General features: G+C 38.9%; 1 protein-coding gene across 6 annotated transcripts in view; it reads right to left on the bottom strand.

The window, feature by feature from the left end:
• The window catches only part of AUTS2 (activator of transcription and developmental regulator AUTS2), a 2002816-nt gene that overhangs the window by 42432 nt on the left and 1937983 nt on the right, over nucleotides 1-22401 (bottom strand). For 3 of the 6 annotated variants that reach the window (XM_073574990.1, XM_073575017.1, XM_073575034.1), the window contains 4 exons: nucleotides 8651-9110; nucleotides 7516-7769; nucleotides 7121-7362; nucleotides 4118-4162 (listed from right to left, as the gene is read on the bottom strand). In XM_073574990.1, the coding sequence (XP_073431091.1) occupies nucleotides 4118-4162; nucleotides 7121-7362; nucleotides 7516-7769; nucleotides 8651-9110 (1001 nt within the window). The remainder of the gene's footprint in view (nucleotides 1-4117; nucleotides 4163-7120; nucleotides 7363-7515; nucleotides 7770-8650; nucleotides 9111-22401) is intronic. The other 3 variants (XM_073575027.1, XM_073575008.1, XM_073574999.1) reach the window with 2 other exon arrangements.

Raw genomic sequence — 22401 nt, 5'->3', positions numbered from 1 at the left:
TCTATCTACCTATCTATCTATCTATCTATCTATCTATCCCATATCTATCTATCCCATATCTATCTATCTATCTATCTATCTATCTATCTATCTATCCCATATCTATCTATCTATCTATCTATCTATCTATCTATCTATCTATCTATCTATCCCATATCTATCTATCTATCCCATATCTATCTATCTATCTATCTATCTATCCCATATCTATCTATCTATCTATCTATCTATCTATCTATCTATCTATCCCATATCTATCCCATATCCATCTATCCCATATCCATCTATCCCATATCTATCTATCCCATATCTATCTATCTATCTATCCCATATCTATCTTATCTATTTATCTATCATCTTATCTTTATATGTATCTATCTATAAATCTACTATGTTTATCTGCCTGTACCTATGTCACTAGAATGTGAGATCTGATGTGGTATTCTTGAAAATAGCCTTTAAAAGGTTATAATCTTACTTAAGCGCTCTAAAAACACTGATCATGCAGGATTTATTGATGTGGGCCGAATATACAAATGTCTGCTTTGTAGTACACAATGAGGGATAGAGTTCATGTAGTCATAGTTGATGGGCTATTTAAAAATAATACCTATCATTAAAATAAATTTACAGTAAATTATATGTTTAGTTGTGAATTCCGATCTCAGAACAAGCAGAACATAATGTGCATCTTGTCTAACTTTGATCTCTCTGAAAGCTTCATTCTTCTTCACATAATATATACAAATATAGTTAGAATTTTTGTGGGAATATACAGATGATCACAGGGAGTTATGCCAAATTACAATATATAATATTTGCAGTTGCATGTTACTACATGTAAATGTACCACATGGTGTTAAAACACTCTGGGCATACACTCTGTTATAACTAATAGAAGCATTAAAGGGGGTTTTCCCACAACCAATGTGTTTTACGCAATAGATTTTGGAATAAAAACAAGTTCCACAATTGGATGTATTAAAAACAACTGCTGTGACCCCTGCTGTAGGTCTCTATACTCTGTTTTGGGTTCTCTATGGCGCAGGTGCTGTGGTATGATCAGACTATGTTCCTGCACGGTCAGACACAGCCATTACACAGTAGATACAGTACACAGCAGGGGCACATGTATAAGATTATCTCGGCACAGGAACATTTTATTTTAACACATCGAAATGTAGAATTTATTTTTATTACAATATGTATTGATTAAAATGTATTTTGTTTGTGGTAAAACCCCTATAAGGTGGCAACTTTCAAAGAACCCTGAAAAAGGGACAGGTCCTCCAAAGAGAAGACCCCTCTTTGTAACTACTTTCCAGTCTGACCAAGTGGTGATTCACGCTATTAACTCATGAAACACCAATAGGAAATACGGTATGTAAATGGGTTTTCTAAACATGAGAATCTCTAGAAGGCGTTCCACACCACCTTTTCGTAGTCAGTAACAGCGAGACATTTTTATATTGGAAACAAAAGTAAAACTGATCCCTTGTAAATTGAATGCGCTCTAACTTATCAGGTTTTTTTTACGCACATGTTAGGCTGGTTTGACACTTGCGTTTTTTTGCGCTGCGTTTTTGCTCATAAATGCGCATGCGTTTTTTTCCTATACTTAACATGGGTGCGCATAGTCATGCGTTTGTACGCGTTTGTATGCGCATGCGTTTTTTTGTAGTGTGCGCCCGGGCGCACAAAATGCATCCTGTTGCATTTTTGGCCCGTCCGACCTGTCTCAAAAAAACGCAAGCACACAAAATGCACACGTAATTCACCCAAAAACACATTAAAGTCTATGGGAGCCCTGACGTGCGCATGGTCATGTGCACGTCAATGCGCAAAAAACGCATGCGTTTTTGGCAAAAAAACATGCGCAAAAAACAAAACGCATAAAAAACGCATGATGCGTTTTTTATGCGCATTTGTAGTGCCCACACAGCGCAGCGCAAAAAAACGCAAGTGTGAAAGTATCTCAAGTCAAGTACACCACAAAAACATGGTGTGAAACAGGCCTAACAAGTGTACCTTGCAGGTAGCCATGCTCAGCGATAACTAGATATAAACCTCATTTCCGATTTAGTAAATATCGGTGCTGTATACTTTGTATCTATGTTGATAGAACATCATTTCCAAAGTGCAATAGGAAAATAACAGGATTTTGTTTCCACTGCCCTTCCAAATTGTCAATTGTTCATCACCTTCAGCTTCTAACACAAACATAGGTGACATTAATGGCTTATAAATGATTTGTCAGGCTGCAGCATAGCTCCTGATCTCAAAATATCACAGAAAGCACAGTACATTAGCTAGAAATGTCACAATAAGTGGATATGTTACTGAGGCAGAACTTTTCTAATTCCAGACACAATGTAGCGAACAAAACAGTCCCTCTGCTCCAAATTGTACCTTTGTAAAGGTGGTAGGCGATATATTCAATAATCATAAAAAATACCTATACAAATGGTATATTTAGCAGAGTAAAATATAGTGAGAAGAGAATAAAAAGAGATGGGCCATCTGTATTAATGGCCACAATTGAGTTCCATAAATATAATTTGTATGTGGTGATCAAAAGGACGGCAGCAGCAAGCCGCCGTAATTTTCATAAGCCACTATAGTATTGACCCTCTTGGGTGCATCTGAATAGTAACCCCTAAAGCTAGGGGGGTCACTTCCACCTCCAAAGAAGGTGGCATTGTGCGTTATGATGAACTACTGGACTGCCCGTATATTGTTCTTGCACAGGGGCTCTCTTCTGTCTGTGTCCATCCCTGGTCCCTCTACAAACTTCTTAGACTTTACCATGTGCATAATTTCTTTACGGTTGCACACAAAATCCTTACAGTTTCATCAAATAAAGCCATGGACACAGAGGGGAACAGTTATGAAGAGCTATGCTCTGACATTAAAAAGTTTCATATTTTTGCACAAATCCTTGAGAATTTTTGCCCCTTTTCTGCTACCATCACTAGTTTTATTTAAAAAACAGTGGACAATACTTGTTAAGCGAGGCCATTTTGGCCATAGACCACAGATTCATAAACTATAGCGGGAATCTGTGCCAGCTAATTTCTAACATAGACTTCAATTTGTGAAGAATGGCCTACCCAAAAATGGACAGCACTTGTCCTATACTCTGCAATTCTGTGTATGAAATGTAACCCTTCGTGTGGCATGGTGCAGTATAGTGCCTCTATATACCACATAATAAGGCATCTGATGGAACATATGCCTTCATATTGCTAGAAAAGAAATGTTATAACAAAGTATATTATGGGCATGTGTGCTACGCTACTTTGGAAAAATGAAAAAAATAATTTCTATTTTTTTACTTGTTGAAATAAGTAAGAGAGGTTGAAGAAAATGCAGTTTACCAATTTTTAGTTGTTTTTTTAAAAAAATAATGAAATGGGACATATATTTTCCATGTCATCGCTCTGGCATTATGGGAAATTCCATCAATATCAGGGAATTCTTTATAGTTCCACTATGTATAGGTGACAGGAGCCTTTTAATTTATTTTTTAGACTTTCTGCAGGAGACAGGCTGATGCTATATAGTGCGCGCAACTAACAAGTAGCGTCTGTCCAATAACTCAGCGTAATAAACTGAGTTTCCATTTTATCTGTCATCCACTACACACAAGAATTATATCAAGTTCTGGAAATTTTGCATCATTCTAAATACTTTGCTAGATGATAGAATTTCCATGTGCAGCAGACATGATTTGATTTGGATAGGAATAACTTACATTTTATTGTGTAGGTTTTATAACACCCATGAAATTCCTATTTAAAATTCCTGGCTGATCATTACTTTCCCAGTGGGAACATGCTCACGCTGTATGTCATCTTTCTCACAGTGAGACTTCGTGTACAGTTTACGAGCACTGACAAATTTTGATTAAAAACAGGATAGTGCATCTCTAGAAGAAATGAATCACATGAATGACGCTTCTATATAGCTAAAGCTGATGCAAGAAAAAGCAATGGGAATTCCAGGCCAAATGATTAGGGGAAGCATTGTGGTCTTGGCAGATTAGTGTGGGGTGATGTTTTGCGACATGCTACAGACAAGAGAAGCCAACATTTGAACATAGCACTTTTACACTCACACTGTGGCGGTAGAAGGGGTCAACTTTTGTAGGGTATTTGTCAAACTGCAAAGGGATCAAAGCAAATGGTTATTACTGTGTCTCAGAAAGGAATCTGTAAAGATCATGACTGTATCACACTGCTTGATAACCAAAAGCACTGTTCGCGGCCCATGTATAGTGCATCGTGAACAGGCACGCTGTTTAACCTACTCGGAATCTATTATCATTTCATCCTGATGCTTTTACGGGATAAATAAAAATTCTGCCCTGAATGCTGTGCACACAAAGACATTTTTATAGCTGCCTTGTATTTTATTTTTACGATAAAAGATGATCCCTATAAATACATTTCCCTACGATAACATTATAACACTGCAGCGAGACTGCTGCAGTCACCCAGGAGGTGCCTTGTAAGGAAATATAGGATGGCGTTGGAAAATAAGCATCTCTTTTATTACCTGTTTACTGGCGTTGTTCAAGCACAGCCTTGTATTTATACATATACTGCTCTAACAATTTTACTTTTATAGAGAGAACTGTTAGAACACCACAGAGCGTGTTGTCTATTTATGGATGGTGAAAGAGATCTTGTCAAAAGGAACCCCTATTTTAGATGTTAGCTGATAAATTTGACTATTTTTCATTATAAATTTTGACTTTTCGGAGTCAAAGGAAATATAAAAATATAAAATAACTCTTGGCTTTTCCAACTGAAGCCATTTAAAGGGAATCTGTCACCCCTTTTTTGAGATATCATATAATGATATCATTCAATTGTGTGTCACATAAGGATTCTCTTAGTACTTTTGCTTCCCCCTGACCCCGCACCTTTCATGCATAAATACCTTTTTTATATCGGTTCAGATGTATGTAAACTGCCACGGTCCGGTCCGATGGGCGGAGCTTATTCAACTGCTCCCCCCTCCCTGTCTTGCTCTACGCAAGAAGAAATGCATAGAGCAAGACAGGGAGGGGGGGGGGGCAGGTGAATAAGTCCCGCCTATCGGACCGGACCACGGCAGTTTACATACATCTGAACCGATATAAAAAAGGTATTTATGCATGAAAGGTGCGGGGTCAGGGGGAAGCAAAAGTACTAAGAGAATCCTTATGTGACACACAATTGAATGATATCATTATATGATATCTCAAAAAAGGGGTGACAGATTCCCTTTAAATGGAATTTATTTAAAGGAATCTGTACGTAGGGTCAACCCTCCTAAGCTGTCTATAAGAGCATAGGATGCTGAATAATATAATAGCTTGATATCTGCGATCCAATGTCTTATTACTGAGAAATCCATGTTTTTCTCATATGTAAATGAGCTGATCAGAACTATGGGCCGGACACAGATATGAGAATATGACTCCAGAGCTTATTTTTAAATAAAAAGGAGTGTTACGAGTGTGAGAGACACATATCAGGAGAGCAGACTCTCAGTCACTACATGTCTCACACTGGTAACTTTTCCTTTCATTTAAAATAAGATCTAGAGACAGATTCTCAGAGATCTATGCCCGGTCCACAGATCATAACAGCTCATTTACATATTAGGAAATGTGGATTACTCTGAAATAAAACACTCAGATATTATCATATTCAACTTTCCATGACCAACATGCTCACATATATGGCTAAGAGAGTTGATTCTACAGACAGATTCCCTTTTAAGAACCTACAAACATGTTAACGTGTTGCTTATTACTGACCAAACGCTAAATTTTTATAAAATTGCATAAAAAAAATAGTCTAGCATGCACTTTTTACTAGAAAAGCTAGCCTTATACATTAGATTGTTTTACGTCATCAGTCATCTCTAACAACGATTTCACCCATAAATATGCTCTGCGTGGCCCAGATTGCATGTTTATTTCAATAAGTGAAGGGTGATAGGACACTTTAGCTACAGGTGAAACAAATTTGTTTATATTTGCAGTTGATAGGACATTTGAGCGCTTACTCATTCATTAGATAGTTTGGGTATTTGACAAAAATCAGCAGGATAGATTGAGAATGGGCACCTAAATACATCCTGCTTATACTGTACATTTTGGCTAATATTGGTTAATAAATCTGTTTCACATATTCTGATCCAAAAGAACCATCAGAGACTGAAAGCAAAGGCACACTGAAAACTACTAAAACGTTTCTGGTTTATCAGTTGCTTAGCATGGATCATGAACCACAGACGATGCAGTCACACCAAAACCATAGACCTTAAGAACCAAAATTTCTCTGCTCCATATAAAGATTAGATGCACCATAGTTGGGATCCCCATTTACAGTTTTTGAATAGAGGTCCAGAAGCTTCATGTTACAGTGCTCACTCATATACAAACAGCATATCTTCTACACCAAAAACATGATACTATCCAAAATGTTACATGATATTTTCTTTAGTAAAAAAGGTTTAAACTTGGGCAAGTTATATGAACTAAACATGAAGCATAATACAACTGCTCATGACATCCAAATAGCTCAGATTTCCTCAGCAGTAACTTGTACGTGCAGAATAAATGTAGTAAAAATCTCTGGTTCGGCATCCAGGAGAGTTTGATAAATGATGCCTATAAAATATGTTGTTTTTATCATCTCCTTATACAACTATAATTTATTCTAAATTATATTATTTATATACAAACTATCAAGCTTCTACATTTTATGGATTGTTGGCTTGCAACATTAATGATCAGCCGCAATATTTTATGTATTTTTGTACAATTCCCAAAAAAGATATATAATAAGATGACGGCTTCCATAAAAGGCTTAACTGATAAGGCACTTTGCTGATTACTGGGACTGCTTATACTGAAAATCAGCCAAAAGACTTACGAAATTGTAGGACTTAGGCCGAGGTAAAAGTAATAAAGGGAGTATCTGAGAATTCAGATTTTAAAAATAGTATTAAACCCCCCCAAAAAACCTGTAATTAGATAAGTTACATTTCTATTATAAAAGATCCTTAATTTAAGCAACAACCAGACTAACAATGAATAGAGTTGTGTTCTACTTATCCTCACATTTCTGCCTGGGGTACGCACCATGGGCGGTGCTGGAGTCGGCATAATTGCAGTAGGCGGGATGGCGTGCGGGAAAGGTGTGAAGGTGTGCTGGTGTGTGTGCTGATGCGTGTGCTGGTGTTGATGTTGATGTTGGTGGAATTCTGTTCTCAGATACGGCGGCGGCCCTAAAGATGCCCCACGATCTGCACTTTGTGAAGCCAAAAAGCGGGTGTTCAACTCTTGTCTGAGAAGGTCTTGTTCTGCAAAGAAGGTAAGAAAATTATGTTGTTATTATTATTTTACCATAGGGTGAAAAACTTAACCCCAAAGAATTCTTAATTAATTGGTAATGAACCATTAATGAACAATTCCATCATTTCAAGGGTTTAATTTCTAAATATTGAACTAATTACCTGAATAAGTGCTGCTAGCTGGATGTCCTGGAACTGGAAGGGTCCCTGAAGTCAGTGGAGGTGGAGGAGGTAAAGCAGCAGGTGGGGCAAACATATTTGGGTGGTGCTGGTGAGCAGGAGGTTGGATGGTTGGCGTAAAGCTATGCAAGGGACTGTGGCTTGGTAAAGATAAGGGATATGGAGAAGGTGATTGATGATGAGCCAAATGAGATGGTGGCACTTGACTTTTGGCAGGAGTGCTGCTTCTGCTGCTGCTGTAGAAGGAAATATCGAAGCATTATCAAAATGTGGGCATTATCATCATTCCCATCTGGAAAAGCTAATTATCTAAACATGGTCATTATAACGAAAGGTACTGGATATTTATTACAATAAACAGGAAAAAAAATAATAACACACTAAACTGACAATTAGAAAATGCGGACATGAAAGATTCAAGGCTGGAAATAGATAATGGGTAGTTTTTTGGTGCAATACTATATTAGGTTATATGGATTAGCACATTTTTATTTACTTTATGTCCAGAATAATAGAATGGCTTTCATCTCGATTATACAATAAGCTCTATTCCATCCATGATGGTTTTCAAAGTTTTTCTACTTATGTTGGTCGCAACAAGTATCCAGACAACTGTACAGATAGCCTAAACTTTCTTTAATGAAGGTGCACGTATGCCAAAAAAAACAGCAGCGTTAAATGACCACCACTAATTGACAACATATTTGATCATCCGTCATTTGATAGCCTGTTTAAACAGACAGACTTCAGATGTGCATAGATCTAATAAACTGTACTATAAGTACAAGCTGCCAATATTCTCGGCAGCATTAGCCCTGTTCACATAGGTTTGGTCTAAACTTTTGTCCAAACCAAAAGATCATTTCACGTTTTGCTCATTTGACTAGCAGCCTGTTTACATTGCACAATTATGGGGAAATGAATGTACTTAAGGTTTCCCAATACTCATGCAATGTAAATGCACCTTTAAGATGGAAACATACTCAACTTTTTTCCTATACTACTTTTATATTTACTAGATTATTTGTGTTTAGTTTAGAAGGATACTAGTTTATACAGAGTGCCTTAAAAATATGCAAAAATATTATGGAAGATAAAACGCAATCTTTTAACCAACCTTAAACTGTTCACACTCAAGCTGCTGCTATTGTAGTTGCACAATGTCTGGGGCAAAGATTGGGAAGGAGGTCGTGCTTGCGCTGCTGGTGGACTTGGATGAACAGGTGGTTGAGATGGAGGCTGAGCCTTTGGTGGCAGCTGCACTTGTGGCTGAGGTGGCAATTGAGTTTGTGGAAGCTGAAGAGGCTCAATCTGTGTCTGTTTAGGTGTCTCTGACTGAGAAATCACCACTGGTCCTGGAGAAGACAGTAGCAATGGTCGTTGCTCTACTTCAGGTTGAATGGTAGGTAGCGTTGTTGGTCCTAGTTCTTTGCACACTGTAGTCTCAAATGGCAGCTCAGCAGTGCTGTCTTGACTCTTCTCTTGACTTCTTTCTAGTCCTGATACTTTTGGCAGAACTGGACCTGAACCATCTTTGCATTTGTTTGCTGACAGTATACTGACACCCAGTTCTGTATCTACAATAAAAATAGATATATAATCTGTCATAAATGCACAATTTCACGTAAAATATATCACAGAATACTTGGACTTCCAACAATCCAGTAATAATAAAATTGCTCTGACTGAAGAAACATAGTTTGATTCATAAATAATGTAATTCCACTGTAAGTACCAGAGCTTTGGAAATGAGCTCACGACCTTCAAATGAAGATAACCACAGGTGCCATATTACATTGTGAGCGTCATTACCTATCTAAGACCAGATGTTAATCAGTAAAACAGAGTTTAGAACATATTGCAGTAGAGAACAGATGTGTTCTTTACAGCTATTCTTAAGGGTTACTCATAATGTTGTTAAGTAATTGCTGAAATATGCAAATAGCCTCATCAGACGGGAAGAGGACAGGAACTCTAGTGCCACCTATTCACAGTAGCAATCCTAAAAGTCAAACAAGTTAAACAGGTACATTATTGCCTAAAAAAAAAACTATGTCTAAAGACACTGAATTATTTGTTTTCTATATTTTTCAATTTTGCATGAAAATGTTTTATTATAAGCAAAGTGTAGGAAAAGCGTGAATTTTCAGGATTTTAAAGGGAATCTGTTACCACATTTGACCTATCTAAACTATTAATATGGGCATACAGGTTAAAGATTGCTGAAAACAGTCCTCCCTGTGTGTCTCACATCAGATGCCTTGTTGTTGAGAAATCATCTTTCACCACTTTATGTAAATGACCTCTTCCAGACTATGGGGAGGATGGTGCCTGAAGACAACTGTCTCAAGAGCTTATTTAACAAAAAAGTGGGAGTTACCAGCAGGGTGTAGAGTCAGAGTTGTGGAGTCGGTGTCCATTTTGGTGGAGTTGGAGTCGTTAAAAAATGGCCTGACTCCTAAAATATGTAATACATTGGATGCAGTAGTACAGAGCAGGATGTGCTGTAAATGTTTTCATAAGAATTTGAGAAAGTTATAAAATGCCCTATAAATGTATGTTCTGTTCCTGATCTCAGGATCTCGGCTTTTAGTGGAGATGAATCTGTGCTGCACTTTATGTACATGCTCAGTAGTGAGGCTGTGCTGTGAAGTCGGAGTCAGGGACATTGAGGAGTCGGAGCTTTAGTTTACCGACTCCACAGCCCTGGTTACCAGTGTGATGTGTAATGACCTCTCTCTCTGCTCTCCTGACCTCAATGCAGTTTTGTGTGATACTTTAGACTTGGACCTTGAGCCAAAATGGTGACACATTCCATTAAATAAACCTTAACCATGCAAAGAGTTTCTAAAATTCATAGTAAGTGAATAGAACACCAGTTTATTGCTTAATTTGAGATAAAATGCGGCGTCTTTTGCTTAATAAATTGTAAACTGTTGTCCTTGCCTCACTGGAAAACAATGGGGTGTTAGTTTATCTAAAGAATTTAGAAAAAAAATAACAAGATTACATAGTATTGGACAAACAAGCTAAACTAGTACATTGATGGTCAAAATGCAGCCATACACAGGAATTGCAACACAGTATCTAGGCATACACTACAATCAAATCAATGTTAAACCCAGATTTCTCAAACATATCGGGCTATGAGGTATATCTGATGGGTGCCACCAAAAAAGTGATAATTTTATATAATATACATTCAAAAATGACAAAATTATATGTGACATTAGAATTCCATTTCTCTTCCTCTCTTAACAGGCTATTTACATGCCCAAAATAATATGACATTTTTTAGCCAATTAGTTGTATAGTACATTTTTACTAAATAAAAACATCTTTAGTGTTGTAGGAAATCCATTCATTGTGCCTTTTGGGACGTAATGCAGAAATAATCAGTCCCTGGTGTTAAAATTGTGTTTGATTTCACCACTTAAGTCTAGTCAATTCTCCCAAGAATTCATGAATTGTTGATTGTAACAGTGAATCCATTTACCTAGATAATTTACAAATATCTGATAATTTTATTTAAAGCAATGGTCCTTTCCTTTGTCAGTCATCCTGTGCTACAATAGGGTAAAGTCGATAAATATATAAATTGCAGAAAAACAATGCCACGATGAATATTCCCACTCTGGCACTCTTTCTATATGATCTGATCAATTGGTGGGATAAATAAAAATAAATGTAATCTTAAGGTAGTTTATACTGAACAATACCATTTTAGGCACACTTGCTATCATAGTCAACCCATATAACAGTTCTCTCCCTCCAAAACCCCGCTCTCCATTCCTGTCCCGCTCTCTCCCTCGCAGCTCCACTCTCCACCCGCGTCCCACACTTTCCCTCTGCAACCCCGCTCTACAGTCGCCAGCGGGTGGGGCTATGTGGAGTGGGCATGGCTTGATACATATACACACACATACATACACTCAGCTATATATATATATATACACATATACAGTCCTAAGTTTAGGTCACATAAATAAGACATGTGCAAGTCAATATTCCAAGTGTCATGGCTAAAAATAACTAATGACCAAAACTAACTATATCAACATCACTCAAGGGGAAATATTGTCACTTTCCACTGCTGTCATGTAAATGTAGCTTCTATGGTACATATCATTAAATCACACACTGTAAAGGGATTATCAAGTAAAAAAGCCCAACAAAACAAATATATTCAGTGGTGAAGGACAGAAAATAACAATGTTACCCAGGCACAAAACAAAACCTTTCCATCAAATAACTGGAAATATTAAGAGGCAGTCAAAAACCTAATGTGAGCAGAAGCCGTTGTGTTCCCAAAGCTCCTTTCTCACAGTCCCAAAAGATACGTTCTAAATCTGCTTACACAGGTAAAGAATAATGAAATACATATCCTAGCTTTAATTAAGACTCCTGGGCTTTCCGAATGAATGTAGTCTATGCATAAGTGGAGTCTCCGGAGATTTAATTTGTCAGTTTTTCTAATCTCCATAAAAAGAAAATATGGTAATGATAAGCCCGCTTGAAAAAAAAATTGTGATTCCCCTCCCCAACTACATAATCTTCTGTCGTTATGCAACAACGTTCACATCTATGTATCGTAGGGCGCCTATGTGCTGGATTGACAGAACATGCAATTATCTTTCAAGTAAGAGCTCACATGTGAAGACTATGTATGGTGTCAAGTTTTGCCTTCGTTATTCCCTTGCAGTGATTGAGTTATTCTACGTTCATGTTTCCAGTGCTAGCTTAAACTGCAATTGTTGCTTTTCTTACATGGTAAGAAAAAGCAGGATAAAATGCTTAAATTGCAAGTGAAAAGAAAAACAAGAAAAAAATCATGAAAAAAGAAGATAGTCACAAAAATGCAAAATTGTGTACTGTGTGACTTCAGCATAAGCCCCCGTCACACTAAGCGACGCACCAGCAATCCCGACAACGATATGACCTGGTCAGGATCGCTGGTGTGTCGCTACATGTTCGCTGGTGAGCTGTCAAACAGGCAGATCTCACCAGCGATCAGGACCAGTGATGACGTGGGTAACAAGCGTGCGCGTCGCTTAGTTACTCACTGTGTACCCTGGATAACAGCGTGCTTGGCTGGGAGCTGGTATCCAAGGTAAACAGCGGGTAACTAAGCGCCATGTGTCTGCTTACAGCGCTGGGAGCTTGCTGATCGATGGTCTCCGGCTGCCACACGCAGCGATGCATGCTGGCCAGTGGGAGACCAAAGATCAAAAAATGGCCCAGAACATTAGAGCACGATCAGCAATACCTGGCGGGGGGGCGGTCGCTGATACGTGTCGTCACACACAGCGAGATCGCTGGCAAAATCGCTGTTGCATCACAAAACTTGTGACTCAGCAGTGATCTCGCTTAGTGTGACGGGGGCTTTAGAATTATTTGGGAACCGTAGTCAACATTTTTTTCACCAATTCCCTATGAAGTATATCCTCCAGTGACCACCATTTATTTCTTCACAATTAATTCAACCACTTTTTTTTTTCATTTTGGTCTTAAGTTACAGCCAATACCTAAGATAAAAACAAAAAGAGCAAATACCCTGTAGTAAATAAATAGTTAAGTAGTAATTGTTGTCCAGATTGGGTATAGCTTGATGTGGTAGGATGTTTTTTTTTTCACTTTTTTGATCAAAATAGTGTCAATTAAATATGTTATGCTATTTACCGTACATGTAAAATTACTATTTACTTACTGAAGGGTATTTGCTCATTTTGTTTATAACTTAGGTCTTGTCTGTTAAATGCCTCAGACGTGAACCTACACACTACACTTATACCAACATATGTTCCGGCTCAATTTCTTGGTTTTGCTAAGTTACAGTCAGTTTTGCTGTTTAAAGAGGCAAAGGTTGCTAATAGAAATAGTTGACGGACATGATCCGCTACAATGCAATGAGACGTCAAGTTTCCTATATACTGCTGTAGGTAGTCTAGTTTGTAAAGACAACATTTTGAAAAACACAAATGGCCAATGCTAGTTCTGCTCACATATTGATCCACTATGGAGTTGTAGAAGAGTTCAGTTGTAAAATCTGACTCCACTACAGGGTGGAATTTGGGAGCAATGCAAGATACAGTGGGGAAAAAAAGTATCCTGGAGTGGCCTAGCCAGTCTCCAGATCTCAACCCTATAGAAAACCTTTGGAGGGAGTTGAAAGTCCGTGTTGCCAAGCGAAAAGCCAAAAACATCACTGCTCTAGAGGAGATCTGCATGGAGGAATGGGCCAACATACCAACAACAGTGTGTGGCAACCTTGTGAAGACTTACAGAAAACGTTTGACCTCTGTCATTGCCAACAAAGGATATATCACAAAGTATTGAGATGAAATTTTGTTTCTGACCAAATACTTATTTTCCACCATAATATGCAAATAAAATGAAAAAAAAACAGACAATGTGATTTTCTGGATTTTTTTTCTCAGTTTGTCTCCCATAGTTGAGGTCTACCTATGATGTAAATTACAGACGCCTCTCATCTTTTTAAGTGGTGGAACTTGCACTATTGCTGACTGACTAAATACTTTTTTTCCCCACTGTAAGTAATGAAGAATTGAACACATGCGGAATCACCGCATCCTATACATAGACTGCAGCATATCTATCTAAATATTTAGATAAATAACACAGTCTATTGAGACGCGCTGCATGTGCGTATACGCAGGTCTGCCACCTGCGTCTTTTTCATCAAGAAGCTGCGGATTGGAAGCTGCAGCTGTACGCAGCGTCCAATCCGCAGCAAATCCTGACCGTGGAAACATACCCTAAGACTAACTTTATTAAACATATACTGTAGTTATATCACCCAAGTAATCCACACCAAAAAAACTGCAAAAAAAAAAAATAAATATGCAAAAATGTTGACAAAACATGGGAGTTTTAAATGCTGAGTTTTTATTGCCAAAAGAGCAGGTTTTGGCTTCTGAGAAAATGATGTGCAAATATATATGAACATAACCTTAAGTATATGACCAGCTTTAGAACAGGAGAAATCTAGTACAGTTTGGCTGCACAATATTCTTGAAGGGTGCTGCCAGCCCTAAACTGCATTCTATAATAACTACATATACTTTAAAAATCATTCCTTTTTTATTGGAAAAATATTTTTAACTACATGTTCAGATTAGAGTTATCGGTGCCTTTTTTTTTGAATACTTCTGCCCCCCTCTTTTCTAATTGAGAGCTCTGGTATTCCCCAAGTCAGTGCTGTCTGCCAGTGAAAATGCATTTATGTAAGTGTGTGGTCGCACACAGTCCTGCTCAATACACAGTTGAGCAGCTCCAGTGACAGGATTAAAGCCCCCCATCTGACATAGCGAGATCGTTAGCAAGATCGCTGAAGCGTCACCGCTTTTGTGACGCAACAGCGACCTCGCCAGCGATCTCGCTACATGCTACACGCAGCGGCGTCCGCCCCCCCCCCCCGCTGGATATCACTGATCGTGCTCGAATGTCCTGGGCCATTTTTTCATCGTCGGTGTCCCGCTGGCCAGCGCGCATCTCTGTGTTTGACCCGACGAGCGACCTCGTTGGCGATGCAGAACTCAGGGACGCAGGCTGGAATCGTTCAGAAAAGCTGCTGTGTGACAAGGTACCAATGACCGCCGAGGATCGCTGGATGGTTGCTGCGTCGCTGAAGAGATCTGCCTGTTTGGCAGCTCACTAGTGACCATTTAGCGACACACCAGCAATACTTACCAGGTCGTATCGTTGTCGGGATCGCTGGTGCGTCGCTAAGTGAAACGGGACCCTAAGGGCCCCGTCACACATAGTGATCTCGCTAGCAAGATTGCTGCTGAGTCACAAGTTTTGTGACACAACAGCGATCTCACCAGCAAAATCGCTGTGTGTGACAGCGATCAGCGACCGGCCCCCTGCCAGTATCGCTGATCGCTCTTGGAAAGCCCTGGACATTTCTTTGATCGCTGGTCTCCTGCTGGCCAGCACGCATCGCTACGTGTGACAGGCGAGAGACCAGCGATCAGCTGGTAACTAACATACACTTCGGGTATCTAAGGGACGTGCGTCACTTAGAAACTCGATGTGTACCTTAGTTACCAGTGCGCTGATGCAGGGAGCTGGTGACTAAGGTACACATCGGGTTTCTAAGTGACGCACGTCCCTTGGAAACCCGATGTGTACCTTAGTTACCAGCTCCCTGCATCAGTGCGCTGGTAACTAAAGTACACAGCGACACCGCACGCTCGGCGTCGCTGGTGCTGATCGCTGGTGAAGCTGTCTGTTTGACAGCTCACCAGCGATCATGTAGTGAATAACCAGTGATCCTGACACGTTGATATCGTTGTCGGGATCGCTGGTGAGTCGCTATGTGTGACGGGGCCCTAAGGCTCTCTTCCAAATGACAGTGTTAGCATTTGCCAAGTCAGCACTCCCTGCAAGTGAAAGTAGAGTCACGTGAGTGTGTACTCATACAGTGCCCATTTTGTGCCTCCTGACCGCGCTCGCTACCCAACAGAGCGGCTTTAGTGAGCAATATGCTTTTGCTTGCAGACAGAACACACCTGGAGAAGGCCAGTGCTACCCATCAGAAAAGAAGGAAGAGGCGGTATGTAAAGAAACGGAGTGGGACGGGGCACTGTGAGCCTCGGTACGCCTATTTGTCAAATCAAAACTTGTTTTATAAATTTTTAATTTGACCCCATTTAGGCCAATATGTTAGTTTAAGTGTTAAGCACCAAGGTTAATGAGTCCCTGACTCCTTAAGCATCCCCAATAAACAATAAGTTGTTCGACCAAGAACTATCTCTCCCATGTTCACCTTAGCATATGTGCACAAGTTGAGTATTTGCAGGTAATTTTTCTGCATAAAAAAAAAAAAAAAAACAACAGAATAATGGGTGGAAAAACCGCTGCATAAAACAAAACACATTTTTTATGAGTTTTTAGCTTATATTTAATTATTTTTTTATGTTTTGACTTCTTTCACATTCATTTGAATAGGTGAAAAACACTGTAAAAATGTTGAAAGAATTGATATGCTGCAGATTTTTTAAAAATATCTTAATGGTTCAAATCAGCAAGGAAAAAAAATTAGCAGCATGTGCATGAGAGCACAGAAATCCCATTTACTTTGCTGTTACTGCAAAGTGCAGTGATTTTTTTTACCCTTGAAGAACACGTAAGAAAAACATGACAAAAACACAGAGTGTGAACAAGCCCATACAGCTTAGCTCAGCTGTACGCTTTTATGTGATATGAGATAAGAGAAAATCTGATGTGCCACAGTCTTCTATCCAATATCGTGTCAGGGGAGAATCAGGAGGCCCACATATATATTAGTCTGTCAATCCTGCCTATATTAGCAGATTTGGCTGATGTTAGACTAATATGCATAGGAGCTATTAGAAGTTTTTCCTGATCATGAAGATTGCAAGGAAGCATATCATACTAACCCTCTTAACGGGAATATGTTGCCAGGCTTTTGCTACCTCATCTAAGAGCAGCATAACGTAAGGCTAGAGATCTTGAATCCAACAATGCATCACTTATTTTACTAGAGGCAGCAGTTCTGACACAATCACAGTTTTTTGATGCAGCATGTAGCAGAGCTCAGAAAGCTAGCCCCACCCACACCAGGCTCACTATGTACATTGTTGAACTGCTTATCAGAGGAGAAGGCAGATTCGGACGACTTGGCATAAGGCAGCTAGTCACAGCAATGATAATGTCCTGGTAACAAAACTTTCATTGTAAGTAAACAACAGCACACAGTATGATGTGTCACCGTCTCTGCCTTCAGACAAACTGAACAATGAAGAGGAAGACTGATGCTAGACTTCATGTTCAGTATGTCAAAAGGCGGAGATTGCGACGCCAGCAGTGCTTGGGCGTCGGCGTCACGTGTCAAAACACCGCATCGCGGCCCCGGGGAGAGCGAGTGCCGACACAGGGAGAACAGCACCGGCACAGGAGGTGAGTACAGGCTTTATTATTTTATCGGGACGGACATTTAGCTTAAGAAAGGCTTGTCCTAGAGGTGGAAAACCCCCTTTAACGGCTGCAAAAACTCAGAGAGGTGAGCCACCGCATTTTCTTGAGTTACAAAAACTCCTAATTCTGAGTGCCTATTTGCACAAATTAGTTCATAAGTAAAATAAAGTATTTACTTTATATATTAGGACATATGGGTGCCTGCACATGAATACATGTTTTGGAATTGCTTGACAAGCAAAAATTGCTGAGTGTCAGAAAGTAAAAATCACTGATTATATGGCTCCTTCTGATAGGAATCATGAACACGTTCCATATAATCAATAGCACAATGCTGGCAAAAGCCTCAGAGTTTTGCTGTGAATTCCTCTAGAGAGAGGCTGTGAATCTTGTTCAGTTTTGCACAGATACGTTTTCTATTATTTCTTAAACTATCCATTTAACAGCTATAATTTGCTGTCAGCTGTGCAATTCATAAGCACTTTGTTTTGAGCAGTAACTGTACTGTAAGTGTTTATTAAAGCAGACTTCTTGTATTAAATAGGCTGGCAGCGTTCCCAACGTACAGGCTCTAGGCACAGAAATTAATACGCTGACATTTAATGTTAATAAAGGGTCTGAACAATATGCGCCTCTTCAAACTCCTTGTTCATTTGGAATTTTAATTTACAGGGAAAATGTGCTCCTCCGGATCAGCTGTGTTGGTAAACATGCATTAAAATTGACAGTCATATAGCCTCTAATCATTTAATAAACTTTTAACCAATGATAACATGTGACAGGATTCATTTTTCATAGTGAACCTTTCTATGAAGCTCCAATGCAGGCAGTATCGCTGGCTTTTCGCAAACGTTGGTGGGCAATGCAACAAGGGTGGGTGACCATGGCCGTTGAATGCTCATGAATCAAATATGATTAATAATCTAATATTTAAACCTGGCATCTTTAGTGTGGCGGGTTAGATTGCCTTCCCGCCCTACAGACCACCTTTTGCTTATATCTCACTACATGCACTGAAGGAGAAACAGGAAGCAATATCTATTATTCAATACTATACGGTAAGATGATCGCAGGCCTAAAAATAAACTTGCGATGAGGACCTGCTTCAGAGGCTATACTATTACAAAATTTTGCAGAAAGGCCGATGTATCACATGTGCAGCACAACATAAACTCTAAAAATTATGTTAATTACAGTTATACTAGTTTTTATGGAATGGTATGCACTAACCGTTACCATTGCCCAGTATGGTTTGCTGTCCCCCACGAAAACTGGTGAGGAATTATCAAATTAAAGATAAGGGTTGCGATTGGCAAAGAGCACTTTACAATTTTCCCTTTGGTTAATGGACAGCAATTTGCCCACATTCTGTTCTGCACAGAGGCTATCTACTATTTATGTTATTCTCTGATATTGCAAAGTTGAGATCAGGCTAGTGAAAGTGGTAACGTCTGAGTTAAAGGGAACATGTCAGCACGATTTTGTAACATAAAGAAATGGGTGTAATGGCTCTGAAATATTGATCACATTGATACCTTTGGTGAAGATATCTACTTTGTGATTTTTTTTAAACACCATCTGAGGTTTTCTGTTAATTTGATTTTGATGCACAGGGGCCGGGCTGTATCTGGAGTCTTCTCCTCCCTGTCTGTGTTTCCCGGCCCCTCCGCTGCCTCCGGTCTTTGAATCACAGGTCAATCCAGAGATTACAAACAGAGGAGGCAGGTCACTCACAGATGGGGGAAGGCAGAGGGGCCGGGGAATCACAGGCAGGGAGGAGAAGAACAAGTGTACAGTCCGGCCCCTGTGCACCGAAATCTAGCAATAAACTTCAAAAGGTTATTACAGAAGAACCAGAAAGAGTATTTATTCTCCAAAGGTATTAATTTAATCTCCCAGAAGAAAATCCAGCTCACCACCTGCGATTCGACACTTCTGGAGCACGGATAGCACCTGGGCAGGGTGCAACATTCAACTGAGAAACCAGAAAAATCCAGCTCACAGATGAAATCCAAAAAAAGTGCAATTTATTTTCAAAGGTACATGAAGCAAAGATTAAAATTGTGTGTTCACAAAAAAGAGAACACAGGCATCTTTTGATGCGTTTCAAGCGACATGCGCTCTTGACAAAGAGCGCATGTCGCTCGAAATGCGTCAAGAGATGCCTGTATTCTCTTTTTTGTGAACACACAATTTTAATCTTTGCTTCATGTACCTTTGAAAATACATTGCACTTTTTTGGATTTTATCTGTTAGCTGGATTTTTCTGCCTTCTTCATAAATTTCATCTGTATTACAGCTCCATTACAGCCATGACTTTAGTTTACAAAATTGTCCTGTCAGGTTCTCTTTAATAGTCATCTACTTATGCCAAGAAAGAAAAAAATATTAGGGATCCAAGAAAAGTCACTAAATTAGATACAGAATACTCAAAGAAAGATATTAGGAAATATTATTAGATTCTTAATACTGTATACTACAGTCATTACTTTGATACTTACAGTCGTTTTAGGCAAAACTTGTTTAATATAGCAAGTGAAAAACCTTGCCCTATTCAACGTGACACTTTAATCTTTGCTCAAAGTTAATTCACACACTGAGTGTAATTCAATGGACTTGGCTAACGTCAACTTACAGCACTTATTCACTCTCTTGGACAGAATTTACTTTACAATGATGGATAAGGTCAAAGGGAATTACATCTATTTATATATTATTATACAGATTGGCTGCTTAGTCTGGCGAGGAAAGGAATACAAAGTAAATGTCAACGAAAATTAGACCTGTCAATAAAATGTTTATTTCCACTTACAAAATCAGCCTGCACAATTGCTAAAGAAAATTATTCATGTCTAGACCTATTCCATTCGACAGGGCTCCAACATCTGCCATCAGTCTATCTTACTTTCTTCCTTTAGAAAGAACAATATCCTTTCTGTTTCATTCTAAAATGTAATTAAAACAAATGCTAAGCTGGAATTTCAATTTCTAATTCTTCTCAGTCTCACAAAAAAATCTAAAAAAAATAAATACAATAAGCCAAACTGTGTTTATTCAAGTCACATTAATTTCCACTTATACTAACTAAGGGAGGAACGTGGGGTTTGGCACATCAAAACAAAACCTTATTACAAACTTGACATGGTATATAAATGCTGCAATTACAATTATCTTGAAAGTTCTAAGATTGGGTTTTATTTTTCTAATAAGGGAGGGATTCGTTAGTAAGGGTCATGATTTGGTTGGCGATACTAGTACAAAATTTGTATAAATATAGAATTGTAGCTGCACCTTTAAATTATAGCTTTGCTACGCTTATTCATCTCAATGACTTTTTGAAACCCTCTACTAACGAAAACAGACAACAACTGCACATAGCATCCCCTACTACTGAAGGAATTGGCAAGACCAACTCCTTGATTGGGTTCTATATTGTAAGGTGGCCCTGTCGGTGGTCGCCTGGCACTCTAAAATAGCTACCATGAAAAGGCTTGGCGCAAGCTACTTCATTTCCCAGGGCCCTGGGGTTGTCCTGGCCTTTAATCTTTAACCCCTATACATCAATCAAGCCTTTCACAGGGGTCACTGGGCAATAGCTACAGAATCAGCTGCTCCTCTGCTGGCAAGAAGGATAGTCGGGTAACTAGATCAAAACCAAGAGGGCAGCTAAGGTACAAAATCATTAGACAGGAGAACAGACAATAAAAAAGCCAAGGTCAAGACAGGAAAGCACAAATAAAACACAGGATCAGAAACCACAGACGTAAACCAGGGAAGCACAAAGCTACATCTGGCAGCTTCCAGCAGTAAGTTGGAAGATGATAACTCCAGCTGAACAACACACCCATACTGCCAGACTAAATGGCACTGCAGGCCCAAGCCACCCAAAATCTAAGTGGTTGGAGAGCCTCTTCCGTCCAGAGCTTCTGGTTCCAATGTTTATTCTATAACCAGCGCTGCCGGCAGAGTGAATACGGAAGTGACTGGCTGCAGAATCAGATGTCGCAGGAGCAGGTCCTAGTGGAGAAGTGACATATATATTTGATGTAATGATCGGCAGCAGTTCCATTATTATTTATTTTATGCATAAAAAAAAAAAGTTTGGTCCTCCGTGATATTATTAGTATACCATAATGTATTCTTTCCATCAATTCTAGCATTGTATCAGCAAAGCATGAAAATACTTTCACTAGGGTCGCTTTTACACAAGACTATTTAGGTCAGTATTTTGCATCGGTATTTGTAAATCCAGAACAGAAGAAATGTTAATATTTCCTCTATAATTTCTCTCTGGTTGTAATCACGGTTTTGGCCTGATCCAAAATATTAACCTAAATAATTTTATGTTTTATGACCATAAGCAGTATATATTAACCTTAATAATAATAATAATAATTATTAAAAAATCAACAGCTTCCTATTTTTGTTAAATTGTCACTTTTCATGACACAGTAAGTGTCAAAAAATAGAGATTAAAGTGGTAGTCACTTTTTTAGCCAAGCCTCCCTTGAGAGTTTCTTGGCCTTGGTATAAACTGTACAGTATAAAATTGCAGAGGAATTGGAATATCATTTTAGTAAAGGACACTTCTTTTGCTACTAAAATGCAGGAACCAAATGTTGGTACTTTGTGGCATAAATATACCCCACATTCTCAAATTTAATTCAGCAGTGTATGTAGCTATGTGACATATTGGGCACTTTTGCAATTTATAATAGTCCATGTTTTTCCACTTCAGTACTAAAATAAACATTTAAACTAGGTGAATATGCCATTCGCTTTATACCTCACATTTGCATTTCCTCTTCCTTTCCAAATTCGATCGTTAGCAATTTTCCTGTATTTGCATCCTCATTTAAACAAACAAGCAAACCTGTCAAACTAAGTGGCAAGTTTAGATCAGTA

The sequence above is a fragment of the Dendrobates tinctorius genome, unplaced genomic scaffold, assembly GCF_039654945.1.
Source record: "Dendrobates tinctorius isolate UK_male_01 unplaced genomic scaffold, ASM3965494v1 ptg000007l, whole genome shotgun sequence".
Classification (NCBI taxonomy): domain Eukaryota; kingdom Metazoa; phylum Chordata; class Amphibia; order Anura; family Dendrobatidae; genus Dendrobates; species Dendrobates tinctorius.
This window is presented reverse-complemented; position numbering and strand designations above follow the sequence as displayed.